Raw genomic sequence first — 19,697 nt, forward strand, 5'->3', positions numbered from 1 at the left:
CATTTTTGCAGAAACATTAAGGGTTAAAGTGATTATGATATCAAAATGCACTTCCATTCCACCCTTTGGCCAAGGTTTACTGTGCCCTTTCTATGTGCCAGGCCCTATTCCAGAAAAATAGTCAACACAAAGCAGGATGCAAATGTTAATCTGTGCTAACAACACGGCCGATTTCCCTCCAGTTCCCTCTCCACAAGAGACGAGGTCAGCTCTTCCTGTCAACAGGACTGACTGCTTTATAAGTTAGTGGAATAATTATTTTATCAAAAAGGACCCTGAAGATATAGGGGTAACCATGGGGCACAGGAGAGCTCCATCCATCACAAGAAATGGGGCTCTGTCGATACCGATGTGCCTAAACTGCAAGAAGTACCCAAGGAGGGTGCAGCCAGCCCACGACCAGGGCACCAGTGAGCCAGAAATCCTGAGAATCCAGAGCAGCAGAGTCTTCCCCACATGGACGGTGCCAATTCAGGCCATCAGGTCCCTGGAGTGTCAGGATGGCCCCAGCCTTAGCCATCCCCTGCCTTACACATGTTCACCATATGGAGCCAATGGCCTGCAGCCCGTGTGGGCTCAGCACGCACGTCCACCATTTCTGGCTGATGACAGAAGACACACCACGGAAGCTAGATAACGGGGCAGGTGCTGCACCTGCCCTGTCACCAAGACAGATGGACTCTCCCAGGAAATGGATGGCCCAGGTTCAAAGGGACCCCAGCAACTTCTCTGCAGGCCCATGTTCTTCTAACCTTTATCCCCCAAACCCCCAACATACTTCTCAAAGGCATCCTGAGACAGATGAAGCTGGTGGTGGAGAAAAGAACAGTCCAGGACGCCTTCAGGACCAGCCTTTGAAGGAGGACCTGGCCTTCACAAGTGTGAAAAACCAACCATTTTGGCTGCACAGGGCTGGGTTCCAATTCCAGCTTCACCACTTACAAGTTTCAAGACTTTGAGCAACTCGTGTCACCTCCCTAGATAGTTCTTCGCATGTAAAATGGGGATAAGACCTACTTGAAAGGGTGTAAGGATGTGCTCCTTGTCCGTGAGTTTCCTTTCCTCTACAGTCCCACACAGAGCCTCACGAGAGTCTTCCAGCAACCCTGAAGCAGGCAAGTACTAATGTGCCCATTTTACAGGTGAGGAAACAGACCTGAGCAATTATGTGACTTGATGCAACATGATGGAAAAGCCAAGTGGTATCGGCTATAACGAAACCTTACAGCTCCCAAAGGGCTCTCAAATGCACCATCCCCTCGGATCTTCCTCACAGACACCCCAAGCGGAGGGGCCACAGCTAGAGCCTGGGACAGCCCCAGCTGGGCAGTTTCTACTCCCCTCGCCGCCTGCCAGTCCACTCTCTCCTCCCAAGGAACTTCTCCATCTGTCTAAGCAAATCCTGACTGTGGCAGGAGAAAAGACAAGATGTCCTCTCTGGGTCCCTACAGCCTCTGACTCCCTAGAGAAGTGTGAAGAACAACAAAACTGCCTCCTACTGCAAGCAGACTCCGCCTCCCAGAGCATCCAGACACTCTGAACTTCCACTCCGGAAAGGAGACCCCAGAACCCCAGAGTGTCCTTCCCTTGCAGCTGCCCAGCAGGTTCTAAGTCCGATGGATCGTTTCAAAGCAGGATCCGCCACCCCTAGAGCTCCAGCAAATGGATACAGTGAACAAAAGGGAGAGGAAACAGACTCTTGGGCAAACAAGCAAAATCAAAAGAGCTGGGAAAACACTGTCTTTAGGAGCATTGTGAGAACAAAATGAATTTTAAAGTCTTGAATATGACCTTTTCAGTTGTTGGATAAAGAAAAACTTGAGTTGTTTAGCAGCACAACTGATTAATGTCTGTACATTTCCTTTCAACAACTTACCCTTTCCCACTCAGGTCCATAAAAGCACCTTTCTCAACTCTGGCAGAAACTGTCCCCATAAACACCGTCTCTGGACCAGGCCAAATGCCTTGGTGAGGGGAGGGGGGAATCTATTTCTTACCAGGATCTGTGCAATTCTTGGATGCCTGAGTCCCATTCACCGGTGCCATCAGCTTTCTATTTCTCCACGCATCTGGTAGAAGATGTTTGCTAGCAGAAGCTCTTTTGTGCCCTGGATTGAAAAATAAGTCAGAGACATGATTAGGACAATGTGGTACTTGCATTCCCAAACTGACCTTATCTATGTATATCTGTGTGTGTCGGCAACAGCCTTGTTTGACTATTTAAAGCCACCTGGAAGGAGTGGTACCATTATTAGAAGAACACTATCACCTGCATACACGTAGTAATCAGTTTCCTGGATCTAGTTCATTGTTTTTAGTACTAGATGTGTAAACAACATGTGATCTGACCTTGGGTAAGACCACTCTGGCCTTGGCCCCTCACAGGGGCCATGAAGGGTTTGGATAGATGATGGATCCATTCCCTTCTAGGAAACGCGATCAGGTGGCCCCAGCCCCGGTGGAGTCTACAAATGGAGAGTAAGTCAGCAAGCCAGTGGAGAAAGTGGCTTCTCAAGCTTGAAGGTGCACCCAAATCACCTGGGGAATGTTGTGAAAACGCACATTCTAATTCAGCAGGTCTGGGGTGGGACCTGGGATTCTGAATTTCTAACAAGCCTCCAGGTGATGCTAATGCAGCTGGTCCAAGGGTCATATTTAAGGAACAAGGGAGAATATGTGGATCCCAGCAACGAAATGCAGTCCAACTCCTAAAGATAATTCCTGGAGCAAATAAAAGTGATTCTCACTTTAAGATCTTTAAAGTAGTCATTTACCTCTCCCAGTGTGCACACAGCTTTAAGAGCCCAATAATACCTCGTCTATAATGCTGACATCAAAGAGCCTCTAGATATTTTGTTATTTCTGGTGTGTAATTGGGGGATGGGGGGTGGAACCACACTGATGTGCCCAACTGCAAAGCACCAGGTATTAAGATGCTCAAATCATCTGTCTGGGTTTCTGTTGGAAGAGCCACTTTTTAACACTATATCCTCAAATTACAGAATTTGGAATTTGAAAGGCAGTATTTTTTTTAAAGTTTAATCAAGTTCCACCTGGTTTTTACCCATCACTATAAACCTCTTTAAGTAGTCTCTAGATGCCTATGATCTAACTGCTTAAGAGGGTACCACAGCTTTATCTCCATGTCAAGGTTGCTACATCACCGGCATTTCTTTCTTTCTAAAAGGTCCAGAGCATTCAACTCAAACCTGGAATTCTAGCAAAGTGAATGTCTTCTGAAGACATGGGCTCACAATATTTTTTGTAAGTTTCTTCTCTTTCCCCACTCCACCTCAGATATGCCCATCCCAAATGGCTCCCAGATCTCCAGGTCTCTTCTTGGAGGAGGAGGGTATGGACTCTGGCTCCAGGCACCAGTCGTCTCTGTCCAAGGGCAATTAGAGGAGTTGAGAGAATGGATGCTGAAACATGGCAGCAATCTCCCACGAGGACAAAGTGTCCCAATGCTTTTAGGGTTTGGGGAGTGCAGGTCAGAACACCCAGGGCTCTCCTCTACCAGGGCCAGGGGCAAGGGTCGAGAAGCAGTGGCTTTCCAGGGTCGCGGATCACAACCTCAACCGCTCCATTGAGAAGGAAAGTGGACCACTCGGTTTCTCTCGCCCCAGACCCAAAGAATCCACTCCTGGAGCCCACCGCTGCGCTGTCCATTCCCACACACTCTAGGGACCGAACTAGGGCACCGTGGGGCCAGCGGTTCCAGCTTCCATTTTCCCAGTAGCACAGATCTGCAGCCGCGTCCCGAGCCCCCAGGGGCAGCGCGCAGCCCAAGGGAAGCCGAGCAACAGCTCAGAGCGTCGTTATCAGCCCTCCTGGGTGCGCTCTACCTGCCGGGTGAATGAACCCTTGGGACCAAACTGACGAGGAAGGATGGGGAGATATCTCGGGGCTGCCTTGCTGGCTTCCCTACCCAAGCCCCCCAACTCCCGGGGCGGGGACTGGGTAGCCCGCACCAGGCACCTACCAAAGCTGCCGAAGAGGCTGGACGCACAGCACACCAGGGCCAGCACCGCGCACACGAAACCAACTTGCTGGGGCAGCATCTCTCGCCTCCTGCGAACTTTGCGGAGCCGGAGGGGCCCGCGCAGCGCCATCCCGGAGCGGCTGGGTGCGATCCCTGGGAGACGATGCAGAGCTTCAGTGGCCGGAGTCCTGTCTGTGGCGGAGAGCAGCGACGCGGGGCTTGGGCAGGCGAGGCAGGGCTCAAAGGCGAGGCGCTCCGGGCCAAAGCTTCATGGCTTGCAAGTGAGGTTGGCGGAGAAGCCCGGAGGGGAGAGGGGAGGTGGGAGCGCGCGGCGCTGCCGGAGCTTAGAGTCCCGCGCGCAGTGTGCGCGTTGCGCGCACCATGGCTCTGGGGCCAGGAGGCGACGCCGGCGCCGTGGCGCTGGCGGCCCTGGCTCTCAGGGCTGGCGCAGAAGTGGCGCTGGAGCCGCTACCTGTCCGCTCCTTCTCGGCGCGCTCTCTGGCCGCAGCCCTGGCAGCAGCGCCCGGGGACACCCGCGGCGAGCACTCAGTGCGCCCTCGCGTCCCGCGTCGCGGCGCCCACGCGTGGCATCCTCCCCCTCCAAGTTTGGCGGCGGCCGCCCAGCCGCCCGCCTGCGATGCTCCCCTGGTTGCCCGCAAGCCAAGCCCCGGCGGCAGAGTGCGCACAGGGGGATGGCGGGCTGGAAGCGCGGTACCTGCCGACCCTTGCGGCGAGCGGCCTCGATGTCGACCCTCCTGGGGTTCAGCTATCCCCGGCAACTTTCTCTCCGGCTGCACGGCTGCCGGCGCCTGCGTCTGCGAGGCCGTGGCGCCTCCCTTTTCCTCCCCTCCCTCCCTCCCTCCCGCACGCCCGCCTCTCACCCCTTCCTCCCCAGCACGTGTACTCCTCCCCTAGGGCGCACTCGCCCGTGCGCTCCTCCCTTCCCCCCGTGAGGCTCAACTACTGACCAGTATAATATCCCTCCTCCTTCCCTGTCTCAGTCCCTCCTCCCCTGTGGAGCTGAAAAGAGCCCTTCCTCTACCCTCCAGGCTGCTGCAGAGAGGAACAGGTTATGGCATCGCCGGGGACTCTCGGAACAGGGTTTTCTGCAGAGCGGTGGCTCCTGTCCGCTCCCCACGACCCCCGAGGCGACCCAGGGTCCCCACCAACTCCCAGGAGCGGGAGATGCACGAGAAGATTAATTGCTCGAGCAGAGCTAACAAGCAGGTTTGCACCAAGCCAACAGCGCCCGCGCCCGCAGGGAGCGGCTCCTGCAGGGCTCTCAGGGCGGGAGGGGGTGCTGGGCTGGCGGGGGCGGGACGCCGACCTGCAAAAAGCTGGAGACCAAGAGAAGAGAGTACTGTAGCTCCGCCACTGAGAGTGGAGCTTTTAGTATTTCGGAGCCTGGCAGCTTCCCAGTGCTTTCCGTTTTGGTGTGTGTGTGTGTGTGTGTTTCCTCCTCCTCTCCAGCATAAACCGCTTTAGCAATGGGGCAGGAGGGAGAATTGCAGATAAGCGGCAGGTGCGGTGTAATCCAGGTGCAGGCAGGTGGAGGGGAACTTAAGCGGAAGGGACCCTGGCCAAAAGGGCTTGTGGCAACCACTGAAACTGTCTTCCTTTCCTCGCCAACTCATCGTACATCTATTTAGGGCCTACTGTGTATTAAGTTCACTTAAAATTCTTTTTGGAACAAGGCCAGGTCTGTGTAATTAAATAAATACCCACGGTGGTTAGGGGGTAGGCTGTGCCAAGTGCCAGCCAGCGCACACAACAAATGTGTAAGACCCAGTCCCCGCTTTCAAGGAACCCTAAATTAAATGGGAACCCAACCCTTAAATAAATGCCAGTAAGAAGTGTGGGATCTAAAAGTCGCTGTTTTCTGGGATGTGCATTATACACTCCCTGCTCAAAATGTGATCCATAGCAGCATGGCCATCTCCTGGAAGCTTGTGGGAAATGCAAGTTCTCAGGCCTCACCCAAGACCCATTGAGTCAGAATCTGCAATTTTAACAAGATCCCCTGGATATTTGTGTTCACACAAGTGTGAGAAGCACTGCCCTTTTGAGCTGGTCCCAATGCTTCCAGCTGGCCGTCACCTGGATGGTTGGTTCCCTTTGGACTAAGCAGGGACAATTTTGCTTGTGTTTGCCTGGCATAGTGGCACAGGTAAGAGGTACCTAGAGGTCCAGGGGGGCGGGCAAAGGTGCACTAATTATTTTCAGCAGCCCTATTTCAGTACCTGCAAAGATACTGAAGGTATGAAGGCAAGACTAATTGCAATGGAAACCACTAGGGGAAAGAAATGGAAAGGACCAGGGTTCTGTTTTGTCTGCAGAGACGTCTCACCTTCCATGTTGGCAAAATCTACCAAGCAGTCCCTCCAGTGACTGAAAAGGCACTTTTCCGTACTTTTGCAGAATTTTCTTCTTATTGACTATGCTGTACAAGGATGCATCCATCAATAGCAAATAGAAAATCATAAACACTGTTAAATCTGTCATGTGGAAAGCTAACCAAGGACCCTTCGCATCACATATAAGCCAAAGGAAAAAGTTTAAGTGATAATATGCTTTAGGGTCACACTAGTTAAAGCCACTCCAATGAGCAAAATGGCGTCTTGTTACTAGGATTTAATGTGTTCTTAAAACCTTTATCCATGGAGCTCACCTCCCACTGGTGAAAATAGAAAATTTTGAATCAAACAGGTCAAAGGAGTCATTAGATGTCTGTCTTGAAGCATTTAGCCAGCTCTTTGTTAGAATGTTTCTTTTCTTTGACATTTTTCCACCTGCTTTCAGTTAATAGTTAGATCCCTTGGAATAATTTCACATGCACAAATGGATTCCTTTTATTTGACAGTTTAAAAAGCAATTCATTTAAAATGGTGCTTTTTTTGCTTCATTTAAATAGTGCCCATTACCAAATAGCCTCACTGCAGCCCTAATAACTTACCCTGCAGAAGAGAGAATGGGGTTTTATGTACCTTTCAAATCTGAAGCATTCAGGAGCATTTTCTAAATCAGCAAAGCCCTGGGGAAAATGGAAAATGCATGTCTGGGTTGCTCTCAGGCCCTGGGTCTGGTTTGGATGACAGTGTATTCTGAGTGTCTCCTCTACAAGTTTCCTTTTGACACTGTCTGTGCCCCACCAGTTTTAGCCATTTTGATGGGGAGACTCAGTCTGTGGCAGGTGGGTACAATGATATTTCTTCCTAAAAATCCTTTCCTGTGAAATGAAGAGCCTCATCATTTAAGTATTCTTACTCCGCTTTCTAAAGCTTTCTTTAGTAGAATGACCTCCTTGGTGACACTTAATTTCTTCTCCTCTGCCTTTAAGGTAGACCACATCTGTCAGCATCACCTAGGGCCTCGGTTCTCCAACCTGAGTGGGCATCAGAATCCTCTGGAGGGTGTGTTAAAACTTGGGTTGCCGGACCCTACTCCCAGAGTTTCTGCTTTGGTTGGTCCAGATAGGGCCTGGGAATCTGCATTTCTAACAAAGTCCCAGATACTGCTGGTGGTGGTGGTCCAGGGACCCCACTCCTAAAGCTCCAAATGCTCCGTGTTGGCTCAGGCTTCTTATCTACCAAGAGATGGGAGGTGGGGGGAGATGCTGCGCCCACTGTAACCCCTCTGCACCTGGGAGCAGGAGAAGCCGGAGTCTCCAATGTTGCTGCTTCCCATGCCAGAGGGCCAGGGGAGCTCTGTAGGATCATGCCCTGGCGATTGGTGGCTCTGGCCAGGAAGTGACATGGTACCACTGCCCACCACTCATTGGCCGAAGCTAATGGCCCCGCCCAACCAGGAAGCACCATCCTTCTCTGCTGGTTGAGATTTGAACTGTGTCATGAATAGCCCGGTGACAACCAAACCAGTCCAAACCTGTACTCCTGTTCCTTCTTTTCCAGGACCTTTCCTGCCTGGCCTTCCCTCCTCCCTGGTGGAGGCGGCCCATCTGTGCTCCAAACCCCTGGCGTGCATCTCTGTTCTAGCACTTGAACCCATTGTTTTGGAATATCAGTCTGGATCTCTGTCTCCTCCTAGCAAGTGAGGGCCTCAAGAGCCATCTTATCCACAGCTCTGAATGCAGTGCCCAGCACAGTAGGTGCTTCATAAATACAGTGTGCATTGACTGACTGAATGAACAAACACACACACTTTTCCCTAAAGGGTGAAAATAGATGCCCTGGTTAAGTGGTACTGATTCTCACCATCACTTCGGCACCCTCTCCAGCTTCCATCCATCTTCACTGTCACCAATAAGCAGTGGATCCATCTCAGCAGAATGGGAAGCTTCGGAACACACCCTTCTTTAAAGGATCACGTCCTGAACTTTCTTGGTCATGCGTGCTTCTGGTTTTTCTCCCCTCTCTCTGGCCAGCTCTTCTCAGTCTCATTTGTGTGCTCCCTCGCTCAGCCCTCTGGGGCTCTGTTCTAGCCCCACTTTTCTTTTCACTCTTTATTCCTCTCCCCTGGGAGAGCTTGTCAGTCTTTTGGCTTAACTTACTATCTGCTGATGACTCTCAAATCTGTATCTCTAGCCACAGCCTTCTCAAGAGTTCTGAATTTAAGTTACATCTGAGGGATTGCCCAAAACAGTAGTCAGGGCAGCATCCTTGCCTTCCCACCTCTTGTCCAGCCACTCAACCCCCATCAAGCCCATCACCTAGTCCTGTCAACCCTAGCTCCCCACCAGCCCTCGGATTTGTCCACTTCCTACCCTCTCTATGGTACTACTGGATCCATTTCTCACCTGGATCACTTCACCACCCTTCCAACCCACTTTCTCTGACTCCAGTCCTTCCATTACCTTCCAGCTCCACCCAGCAGCTAGAGTGATCTTTCTGAAGAAAACAAAAAAAAATCCATTTTTGTCCTTTCCTTCCATAAAATCCTCCCTTTTGCTCACCAGGTAAACTTCCAGCTATTTGATTTGGCTTATAAGGTCCTAGATGATCCAATTCAGGGCTTTCCATGCTGGCACCCATTAGAACCACCTGGGGCGCTTGTAACCCACCTGGCATGGGGCCTGGGCATCAGTATTTTCTTCAAGCTGCAGTCAGGGTGGAGAAACACTGCCCCAAACCTCCTTTGTCATCTAACTCTTCCTTTTGCTCCATCCCCCAACCCCCATCTAAGAGGAGAAACCGTTTCCTCTGAGAAGCCTTCCAGGACCACTGAAGTCTGAGTTAAGAGCCCTGTTGTGTTGGCATGGTATCTTGTACTTCTATCCCAAGTAATTCATCACGCTGTATCACAGTTGCCTATTTGCTTGTCTGTAGCTTCCCCCAGATTCTAAACATGAACCTCGCATGTTCACTACCTGGACTTAGGAATTGTCAATAAATACTGGTGGAAGGAAGGGACAAGCATACGCGGCACTCAGCAAACATGGCTTGACCTGCCCTGTGTCTCCCATCGGCATCTGCCACAGGCAGTACTCTCACCACCACTGTGTCCTTTGAGCCTCCTTGCAGCCCTGGGGAGTAGCAGAGCCAGAATTAGTATCCCCACTTTATGGATGCCTCAGGAAGCTGAGGGCCCTCCCGGTTCAGTGGCCTGCTGGAGTTTGCATGAGGACTTAATGGTAAAGCCAAGACTTGAGCCACACGCTTCACCCACTGTGCCACAGCTACTCATCCTGTCAGTGGTGTCGATTAGCTCACTGGATAAATTTATTCCAGGTTGGGACAGAAGGCTATATGTCACGGCTCTGTCTGCTGCCTGGGTCATCTCCTGGTTGTTGACTAATGGTGGGAACCTCCAGCCCAAGAAGGCTAGCTGAGAGAAGATGCTTGGACAGACTTGGGATTGGGGTTCCTTGAAATCAAGTGAAGCTGCTACATACTTTGCAAGCTAGCTTTTCAGATTCTTGTGATTTAACCATGGAAATAACTCATCCCTTTGCTCACCATTCCTTCAGAAAACACAGAACCGTATGGCACTTCACACTTACATATCTTGCCTATGAGGCGTGTACACTTAGGATGAAAGCTGACCTGCTGGATCAGGAAAATCCAACACTAGAGTGACTTCAAGAACAAACTGTTATCTGTTTCATGCAATAGTCCCTGTATGAGTGGTCTAGGTTTGTAAGGCAGCTCTGATCTTCATTGTCACTCAAGGACCCAGGTTCCTTCCACCTTGTGGCTCTGCCTTCCCCAGGGCACCATCGGCATCTGGCACGGTCAAAGCAGACTCATCACCACACCTGGGTGATGTCAGCAGAGAGAAGGAAGAGAGCAGAAAGGGGAAGCACCTGGTGTCGTGAGTCCCAGACCCTTCATGGCTCCTCCCACTTCTCACGTCCCATCCGTGGCACCTTCATCAGGTGACACACCCAGCCAAGGAGGGCTCGGAAATGTCTAGCTGAGCAGCATGTGGAAGCAGAGGAGAAGGGATTTGAGTGAACAACTATCAGCCTCCACCCCAGAGGTGGAATTGTGGCTGCAGGAGACTTGCCCAAGATTCCTCAGGTAAAAAGTCACAAATCCAAGCCTCCATCCCAAGGTGTAGACTCCAGGTCCCTTCCGCCCACCACCCCTCTGCTTATGAGGCTCTAAGGTGATAAAGTCCACCACAGGGGGCCATAGGAAGAGCCATTTGGCCAGGGAATTGGCTTAAAAACTGCCTCAATTTAGACCCGTGCTAATTGTCTGCTGTTGGATTGGCCTCTCCGTGCTCAGTGTAAGTCATAACAATGCACCAATGCCAGACTTTCCTTTACGATCTGTGCCGGGTACGGCCAAAGGCTAGAGCAGCTCGGGTTTTTGTTTCTCTGTGAATGTGTCCTATTTTGTTTTCACATTTCTTCATTTCCTTCTAATGGCTCAGGCCTCAAATGCCCTGAAAGGCCTGAATCCATAATATAGAAATGACAATCATGCCAGGAGAAAAATGGCAAGTGCTGGGAGAGAGGGACAGGTAGAGCGCTGGAGATTTTCATCAGAGAGAGGGAGACTGCCATAAGGGGAATTATGAAATGCAGCTGGGACGGCTGGGGCAGAGGAGCCTCCAGGTCAGATACACGTTCACCAGGCCACCCCCAGACAGAAGCCAATACCATGTGGGCAGCATCTCCCTTCCCCCGTCCTTTGTCAGGAAGCGTGCTTTGTTTCAGGTTTTAATGAGAAGTTTCACTTGTCCACCGTAAAGGCTCCTGAGCAAACATTCCAGCTACTTTGCACTATAAACTCAGAGGGACAGCTGAGGCTGGGATGACGGGAGGGCAAAGCTCTGAGGACTGAAATGATAGATTTTGAACATGGGCGAGTACTCCAGGCAACCTGGATTGTCCCCTGTGGCATCCAGGCAGAAATGCTGTCCCCATTGTCCAGGAAGCAGGGGCAGCGAGCCCAGGCGGCCAGCTTGGACAGTGTCTGGGGGAACTTGCCAGGTACCAGGCCTGGGGGAACTTGCCAGGTACCAGGCCAGCACTTGCTGGACATCCAAGTCTTGTTCCCAGCTAGAGAACTGGGCGTCCTTTGGTCCGGTGACCCAGATGACATCAGAAACCTGGAGGCAAGCAATGGAGCAACCACAACCAGGTTCGGCCCCTCTGCAAAAGATGCCTTCATCCCCATCAGACTCTGTATCTCACCAGGTGCCTTGCTGTAATAACTCTGGCTGCCCCATAATCTCAGGGGTTTGTCACACTAGAAGTGTGTTTCTCACTCTCGTGAAGTCTGAAATGGGTGTCCTGGCAGGCGGGTCTTTGAGTGATCGTTTCCAGATCCTGGTTCCTTCTGCCTTGTGGCCATGTGTGGTAGGTTGACTCACATTGTTCTTAATCTTAATTCTCATCCTTAGGGGTGTGAACCCATTGTAAAAAGGACCCTTTGAAGATGCCATTTTTAGTTAAAGTGTGGCCAATGGAATGAGGGTGGGTCTTCCTGAGGATTCCTGGAGGCCTTATAAAGAGGACCTAGAAGTCATAGAAACCGGAAACCAAAAAGGAGAGGATGTTGCCATGAGCTGGGAGGCAAGATAGAATCTGAGGAACCCCCAGGATGGCGGAAAGCCAGCACCGGAATGCAACCGATCCCGGGAGGAAGTAAGTCTTCCAGTTGCCATAATCGTAAGACAATAAATCCCCTTTGTTTAAGCCACCCCACCATGTGGTATTTGTCACAGCAGCTAATCAAACTCGGACAACATGCCATTTTTGGCACGTGGCTCTGGGGATACCAAACTCATCCGCGCTGAAACAGTAGAGAGGGAATGGCCAGGAGAATCCCACATGGAAGGTTTTGATGGGTTCAACCCAGACTGCTGACTTCACTTCCACCCAGATTCCAAAGGTGAGAACTCAGCCAGTGGCTATGACCGCCAGAGAGGCTGGGAAGTGGGGTCCAGCTGTGTGTAGGGGAGAGGAGGCTGGGAAGTGAGGCCCAGCTGTGTGCCAGGGAGAGAAGGAAAGAGCTTGGCTAGAGTCTCCACTATGCATAGGCCCTCATCTTACCGGGGCCTCCCGAGGAATAATCAGAATCACGTATCTGGTTTATCTATTCTTGCTCTGAGCTAGGCAGTGTTCAAAGCACTTTATATCTGTTGCCCCACTTCATCCTCTCAATAACCCCATAAGGGAAGTACCATCCTAGTCATCGCTTATCCATGAAGGAACCCAAGGCTCTGGGTGGTTAAGTAACTTGCTGAAGGTCACACAGCAGCTAAGGAACAAAGCCGGCAGTCTAGGTCTGGGATCCCCGCTCTTAACTGTCATGCTATACCACCCCAAGAATAAGCCTGTCCAGCCCCCTTGTGTGACAGGCAGGGAAACTGAGGCCCAGAAAGATAAAGCTGAGACTGAAGCTCACTGTCCTGAGCATAATATGCCGTCACTAAACACTTGGGTAAGGAATGAATTGATGATCCTGCCTTTGTGTTTTATTGAAAGTGTTTTTTAAAAAAATACCAAGCATGGCTTTCATGATAGATATCAGCTTTTGTTCCCTTGGTGTCATAAAAGTGTGGTCTACCATCCTTATGCTGAGGCAAAAGGCTGAATAGGAGGCTGGGATGAAGACAGACTCAGCCTGTTGGAAAATAAATTGATAAACTGCAACTCTTTGGGGGAATTAAAAAAAAAAAAGTCCCCAGAGGAGATTTACCACTGCGTTGCATAATAATGTGCCCCCCATAATAATTCTGATACTTTAATGGCCATTATGTAATGTTGATGGTTCTGTATGACTCAGCGTTTTAAATTAATTTAAAGGGTTTCTGATGAACATTGCTGGTTAGCTTTGGGGCCTCTACCTGTACCCTCTTCCCCCTTTTAACTAGCTTCTGAAAGCAAATTCTCTAGCAGATTCTTACCTACAGGGTGGATATATTTCAAGTAGGGAAATGCAGATACTTCAGAAAGTATTAAAGGACAGAAATGAAGAGCTCATTTGTGATTAAAACACACAGTTACTCTCTCGCCTCCACCAGCTGCTAAAACCGTCCTCTGTCCGGGTGATGTGTGAGCAGCAATGGGGCAGTTCAAGCCGAGAGAATTCTAATCCCTCAGGCTGCTGGCAAGTAATAATGTATAAACTTATAATTAGTATTCTGTTTCAAAGGCCAGTGATCAAAAGACAGTTAGCAGACAGCCTGGATGGTGAACTTCAGAACTCAGCTTTGGAATTCACACCTCCCAATCTCTCTCTCTCTGGATCCAGACTTCTCGTCTTTCATTCTTGGTTCAACGAGAACCTTCTCTTGATCATCTTGCAAATGCCCCACTGCCTTAGGACACATTTGCACGTCCAGGCTGTGCTCTGTAATGAAAGTTGTGATGTCTTTGTTTTTGTTGTTGTTGTTTTTTATTAATTTATTTATTTTGGCAACCATTTCTCAACTTCTCCTTTTTGTTCCTGGTTTGCACAAGGGGAGTCAGTGGCAGAAGCCAGAATCTTTGAACCAGAGAGAAAGTGGCTGGCAATGGGGAAACATATACTTTCAGGACATTTGTGCCCTTGAGCAACAATTTAATAAATGGAGCCCTGGTGACCTGTAAGAGAGGGAGCTTTTCTGATACAGCAGTAAATTTTATCCCAGCCACAAAGCATTGATATTCAGTAGCAGAGTTCCATCAGGAAGACCCATGCGTTGGGTTTAGGAGCATTCAGGGGCGGGACCAAGGAAGGAGTTAGGGATGCTATGGCTGCCCGGGATGGGGCTGCTGCTGCTCCTTCTCATTTTCCTCATCTTCTATCCTCTTTTCTGTCTTTTCATTTTCCTGCTGCCCACTCCCCTAATTCCCATCAAGATCTCTAAGTCTCATCCAGTATGTTTTCAAACCCAAATTCCTACAAAATCAAACTTAATTTTTGCTAAGGTATTAGCTGATAAGAGTTTAAACAGTGATTCACCATCTTTGGGGTCACAGATGCCTTTGAAAATCTGATGAATGCCATATAGACCCTGTCCCCCAGAAAAGTGTACAAACCATACACATCAGATTTTGAATATAATTTCCAGAGGATTGAAACCCTTTCCCCAAAACCTACCTTTTAAGGGCCTTCAAAAACCCCTGATTTAAGGAGGATCCCCACCCCACACCCATCATCTTGCCAAGGACTATTTATATTTTAGAAATAAACAGAAGACCGAACAGCCTTAGACACTCAAAGAAGTGAAGATCAGTTTCCAGTTGCCTCTCCAAGAAGAGATAGAGAATTCTAATGCTGACACTGAGACAGTTTAGGGGTTCAGTGGTTAAATAAATTTCAGAAATACTATGTGCTATAACCCCTTGGAGAGCTGCAAGGAGCGTTAAAGGCTCTGAGAAGGTCTGCAGTGATGGAACATCTTTTGTTTTGTTGATTCACCATTTCCTAAACTTATTTGGCCTTGATATCCTTTTTGTTCCTATCACCAATTAACACCCCCATGGAACTGGTGCTCTGAGGAATGCTCATATAGCCTAATCCCTACATCTCTGGGGAAACTGAGGCCCAGAGGAGGGATGTGACTTTCTCATGAGTTGAAGGTGAAGCCAGACCTAGAAGCTCAGTCCCCGGCTCCTGGCTTTTTCCATCCTGCAAACTGCCTCAGTAAAGAGGTCTTCTCTGGATAGGAGGGGTGGCACTGTTTTCAGCCCCTACTTCCATGAGGATGATACTGGAGAACAGAAAGCAGAAACAACTTTGTCCAAGTCTCTAAGTGGTGATGTGGGGTAAGGAAAGCATTTTCAGGGCCCCAGGTTTAACAATCAGCACCCTCCTCAGGACGTCACGGCCCACAGGACATCATATCCCATTAGCCGGCATAGACTACAGAAAGGGGGGTGCTGGGAGCTAGGCCCAGCTTTCAGGGATACTCTTAGAGATATTGTGACCCCATTTGGGCATCAATGAAAAAACCCAATGGACCATTCCTAGGAGTACAGAGAACGCAACAACCCCCCTACCGCAGGGCACACCTTTGTCACTAGGTGAAACCAAATTAAAAGGAGTATCACAGACTCTGATTGGTGTTGGTGGAGCTGACCTCAGGTGCCCTGGGATGCGGATATGGATGGAGAGGCAGAGGCTCTGCACCAATTGCATGATGGGTGAGCCTCCTTCTCTGTTCGCTTGTTTAAAACCTTCAAATGATGGACTCCATCCTCCCGCTGTTTGAAAGCCTGGTTAATGTGAAAGAAGGGAGCCGACTCTGTCTCTGTGTTCATGCAAAAGAAAGTTTATTCTGCTTATTCCTACAGGTTTTTATAGCATACAAGGTAGTTTCCTATGTGACTGTTTTCAGGTATTTTGGGGAGGGTGCATTTTTTCTAAAGCCATAAGGTGTGATTGCATGTCTTTGATCTCAAGGGACAATGTCTTTGGGGCTAGACAGGAGACAGCAGGAACAGGAGACAGGAGCAAGGAAGGAGCCCAGCGACTTTACCCTTATCTAAATTGCTGCCTGCCTTCAGGCATGCAAAGCTTTGGCCTTCTCCCAGCCTGGTGCCCACCTTCAGGCTTCTGAAGCTTAGGAAGTGGCCCCCTGTATAAGCTATCAAGCCAGGGAACCTTCCATGTCTCCACAGGTTAGCAGCTAAATGGGAACCCCACCACCACCACCACCAACTTCCCAAATTTGACCCTTAAGTAATATAACAGCAACCCATAGGACATCGCTGGTGGCATTCTCAAAACCAAACATACTATATGAGCCTCTTTCCAAGTTCCCAAGGCAATGAGCAGCCTTCAGCTCATTGCCAAAGACAAAGCCATCATTTGCTCTGCAAAGGATGCTGAGGAATATGAAGAAGTTCAAATGAAAAGGTCTGAGGTTTTTCTATTAAAACCTCCTCCTTGCCATGATTATAACTATGTGAAATTGGGTGCATTACTATGTGTGGGTAGAGATTGGAAATAAAAATAGCTCCTTTGATAAAAAGACAATACTGATGCCTTTAGTGGGGGTCCTAGAGTGGTCCCCAGGACAGCAGGCTGAGTGTCTGTTTTCCTTCATAAAGAGGGCATTTCCTCCAGGCTCCCTGAACACAACCTCAGGTGAAGTCCTCACAGCACCTGTCGCTGGGGCTCTGCCAGGACAACAGGGTCCTTGAAAGGACACGTCACTCTCCTCTGGGCCCCGCCGAGGCTGGGGTTGGAGAACTCTGCTGCCCCTGTCCCTGCTGGGGTGAGCAGTGCCTCTCCTGGGGAGGAGATGGGTGCCTCCCAGGAGGCTGCTTTGCTCTCAGCCTGCTTCCCCTTTCGTCCTGCTCAGCTCCTAGCCCTGGGCTTGGGCTCCCATTTGCCCCCCAACCCCCCACCCCCTGCTGCCTTCTGGGCTTGTCCATGGATCTGGGTTTCCCTGCCGTGGCTTGGAGCACTTCTTGGACTTGCTTTGTCTTATGTGTCAGGCTACGTCCACCACTATTTCTCTCTCGCACCCCCTGCCTGGCTCTGGTGCCTGGTAGACTGTTGTCCTGCCTGACCCACCCTTGGCTCCCCTGGAATGGGGATTTGGGGGGTTTCAAAGGTGAAATGAGATCATGCATGTGGCAGCATCAACCTGGGCCACGGTTTGGCACTCAGAAGGTGATGCCCAATGGATTTGCTTTCCTCTGCTTTATCTTCCTATTTCTTAAATCTCCAGGCTCTGGAACCTGCCGTTCCCACTGCAGTACTGGGGCTGGCACTGGTTATACTACATGGCAATTCTGCCCCATCTCATGCACCCGTGCAGGTTGGTGGTGGTGACTCCCAGAGTGCTGTGAGGAAATTGAGACGTGTGACTAGGTGTCAGGGCCCAGTGGGAAAGAATTCCTGAAACCATGATGGAGCTGTAATGCCTGCCGTGAGCACGGGGGTGCCAGGCCACACCTGGGTGAGCATGGGCAGCTCCCCACACCTGGCCTTGGCTCTGACACACTGTGGGACAACAGGATGGTCACTTTACTTCTCAGAGCCTTAGGCTCCTCATCTCTAACTGAAGGGGAAGGCCCTGCCCGTTCTATAGATCACCCTGAGCTAAAGGAAGGGCAGAGCACTTAGTGGGTGACCTTTAGACCCCCAGATCACCGGAGATCTGGCTCGGGGTTCCCTTGCTGTGAGCTCCCCCCCACGGCTCCCGCTTCTCTGCAGCTTCCCTAACAGCAGGACTGCTGGCTTTGGCTCCAAACCCCTGAATTGGGAAATGTTCAACTGCAGATTGTTTACATTGTGTATTCAGAGTGTGAAGTGGTGTTTGAGAAGTGTTGCCATGGAAACAGTGAAGTGAGGAGGCAGCTAACTCTGAAGAGAAATAATCCGATATTAACACGCACAAGCTACGCTCTTGGGCTGCTGTAAATGAAATAGCACGTTTTTGGGCAGGCAGCCACAGTCCATGGGCCCGGCCTTAGTCTTAGAAATTGGAAGAAACTACCTCTTGCTTCTAATTTGTTAAAGAAACCCTGGAGAATCTGAGGCTCCCAACTTTGGGTCCCAGGCCCCTCCCAGCCCTAAGAGTCTGTGCCCCTTGGCTGATGGTTCCCCAACTTTGTCCACTTGGGCAGGACAAAAGATCCCATGATCCACCTCCCCATCCAGTCCCAATTTCCAGTGGAAAAGGAACTGTGTGGTAGTGGTCAGTGTCACCATAGAAGCAAATTTGGGGGAGCCAGAGGTGCCCACACCCATGTGCCTTTGCAATGGGGGGGATGGATGATGCACATTTGAATTGCAACATCTATAATGTGAAAGCCCAGTGATTGGAAATTATTGGACTCCCCAATTGGTTGATGCAAATCCGCATCACTACACACTGCAGAGTTAACCAAACCTCGATACCGGAGAAGCTAAGTTCACAGTCATGTACGGCTAAAGAGCAAGGAGAGCAACAACTGGAAAGCTCCGCCAGCACAGGACACCCACAGTGGGGAGCCTCCCCGCAGACTGCAGGATTCCCAGCCATCTCGGAGGCAACGCTGCCAAGCGCTGGGTAGCAGCCAGACTCCTTAGTAGAATGCTGAAGCCTCGGCAAACTCTAATGATAGGCTCCTTATAATTTATAAATGCCAAATTTTAGTAACCCTCAATACTCATTCATTTAGTCGCCTTGGTCATTTGGGAAAGACTTTGCAGCTGCATGGCCTTTGCCTGGGGGAAACTTGTGATGTTTCCATCCACGGGGTCTCTGCAGGCCACATCACTGAGAATCAGAGCAGGGGTTGCCCATTGCTCCATCCCCGCCTCTCCCGGTCACACCGTGTGGCCTGGTGCTGGAGAACTTGGGGTCCCCAACCTGGTCTACTGGCCAGCTGCATCACAGTTGCCTGGGGAGGTTTGAAAAAAAAATAGATACCTTCTTGGACCACAGCCCTGGTAATTCGAGGTCAGGGATGAAGCTCATGAATTTACTTTTTCAAAAATGTCCCTGGAGGATGTGACAAGCAGCCAGACATGGAGGCCCTGGGCTCTGGGATGGAACTTTGGCAACCCCACTTCCTGCTGCCTGTGACCTTGGTCTGGTTGGGGGAGCCACAGGGCCTCAAAATCTCCATCTCTAAATTGAGGAAGAAACGTGCACCTCCAGGTTGATTTGAGAGTTAAAGGACAAAATTGGTATAAAGACTGGGCTCAGCCTAGTCCCCCAGGGGACCCCACAAGGCTAGTTTGAGGCCCCGGGGCCCCTGGCCTGCCCGAGTAGGGGGCTTCATGGGTGCATTTTATTTTTATGCTTGATAACCTATATTATACATTGAATGTGTTCTTTTGTATGTCTCAAATACCCAATATATTTTAAGGCTATTAGGGGAAAGAAAGAAAAAATGACTTGGAACCAAAACAGCCAGTGTTCAAATCCCAGCTCTGCCATTAGCTGTGCCACTAACTGTGACACTTCCCTCCTCTAGGCGGTGGTTTGTGGTGTTTAAAATGGAAATAATAATCCGTACCTCGCAGGGTTTTTGTGAAGCTTGAAAGACAAATTTACCTTAAAATCTTTTTGAAACAAGTACAGATATAACCACATGAATAAAATCAATGAATGGATAAAAATGTGAGAAAGTACATCGCGTACTTCCCGCCCTGCCCAGGGAAGACAAAGCACTCAGGGAACGGTGGCCCCTGCCCTTGGTGGGTCCTGAAGGGCCTCCAGCAAGTAAGGACGGTGATCTTGTGGACAGATGGGCACCAGACACCCCGGATGGACGGAATAGGGGCTGGCAGCTGAGGTTCTGCTGGGTGGGCAGCTCAGGGGGGCCGTCACCCCAGGCCCCAGGTGAGACCCCTGAGCCTCCATCAAATGAGCA

General features: G+C 50.2%; 1 protein-coding gene across 3 annotated transcripts in view; it reads right to left on the reverse strand.

The window, feature by feature from the left end:
* Window positions 1–5,045, reverse strand: part of SLC24A4 (solute carrier family 24 member 4) — a 162,371-nt gene extending 157,326 nt beyond the window's left edge. Inside the window, exons 1-3 of one of the 3 annotated variants that reach the window (XM_037832031.1) lie at window positions 5,025–5,045; window positions 3,983–4,135; window positions 1,998–2,108 (exon numbers count right to left, since the gene is read on the reverse strand). In XM_037832031.1, the coding sequence (XP_037687959.1) occupies window positions 1,998–2,108; window positions 3,983–4,112 (241 nt within the window). In that variant the 5' untranslated portion in view covers window positions 4,113–4,135; window positions 5,025–5,045. Of the gene's footprint in view, window positions 1–1,997; window positions 2,109–3,982; window positions 4,403–4,697; window positions 4,745–5,024 lie in introns of those variants that run through there. The other 2 variants (XM_037832032.1, XM_037832034.1) reach the window with 2 other exon arrangements.
* Between the last annotated feature and the right edge of the window lie 14,652 nt (window positions 5,046–19,697).

Source organism: Choloepus didactylus, chromosome 4 (assembly GCF_015220235.1).
Source record: "Choloepus didactylus isolate mChoDid1 chromosome 4, mChoDid1.pri, whole genome shotgun sequence".
Classification (NCBI taxonomy): Eukaryota; Metazoa; Chordata; class Mammalia; order Pilosa; family Megalonychidae; genus Choloepus; species Choloepus didactylus.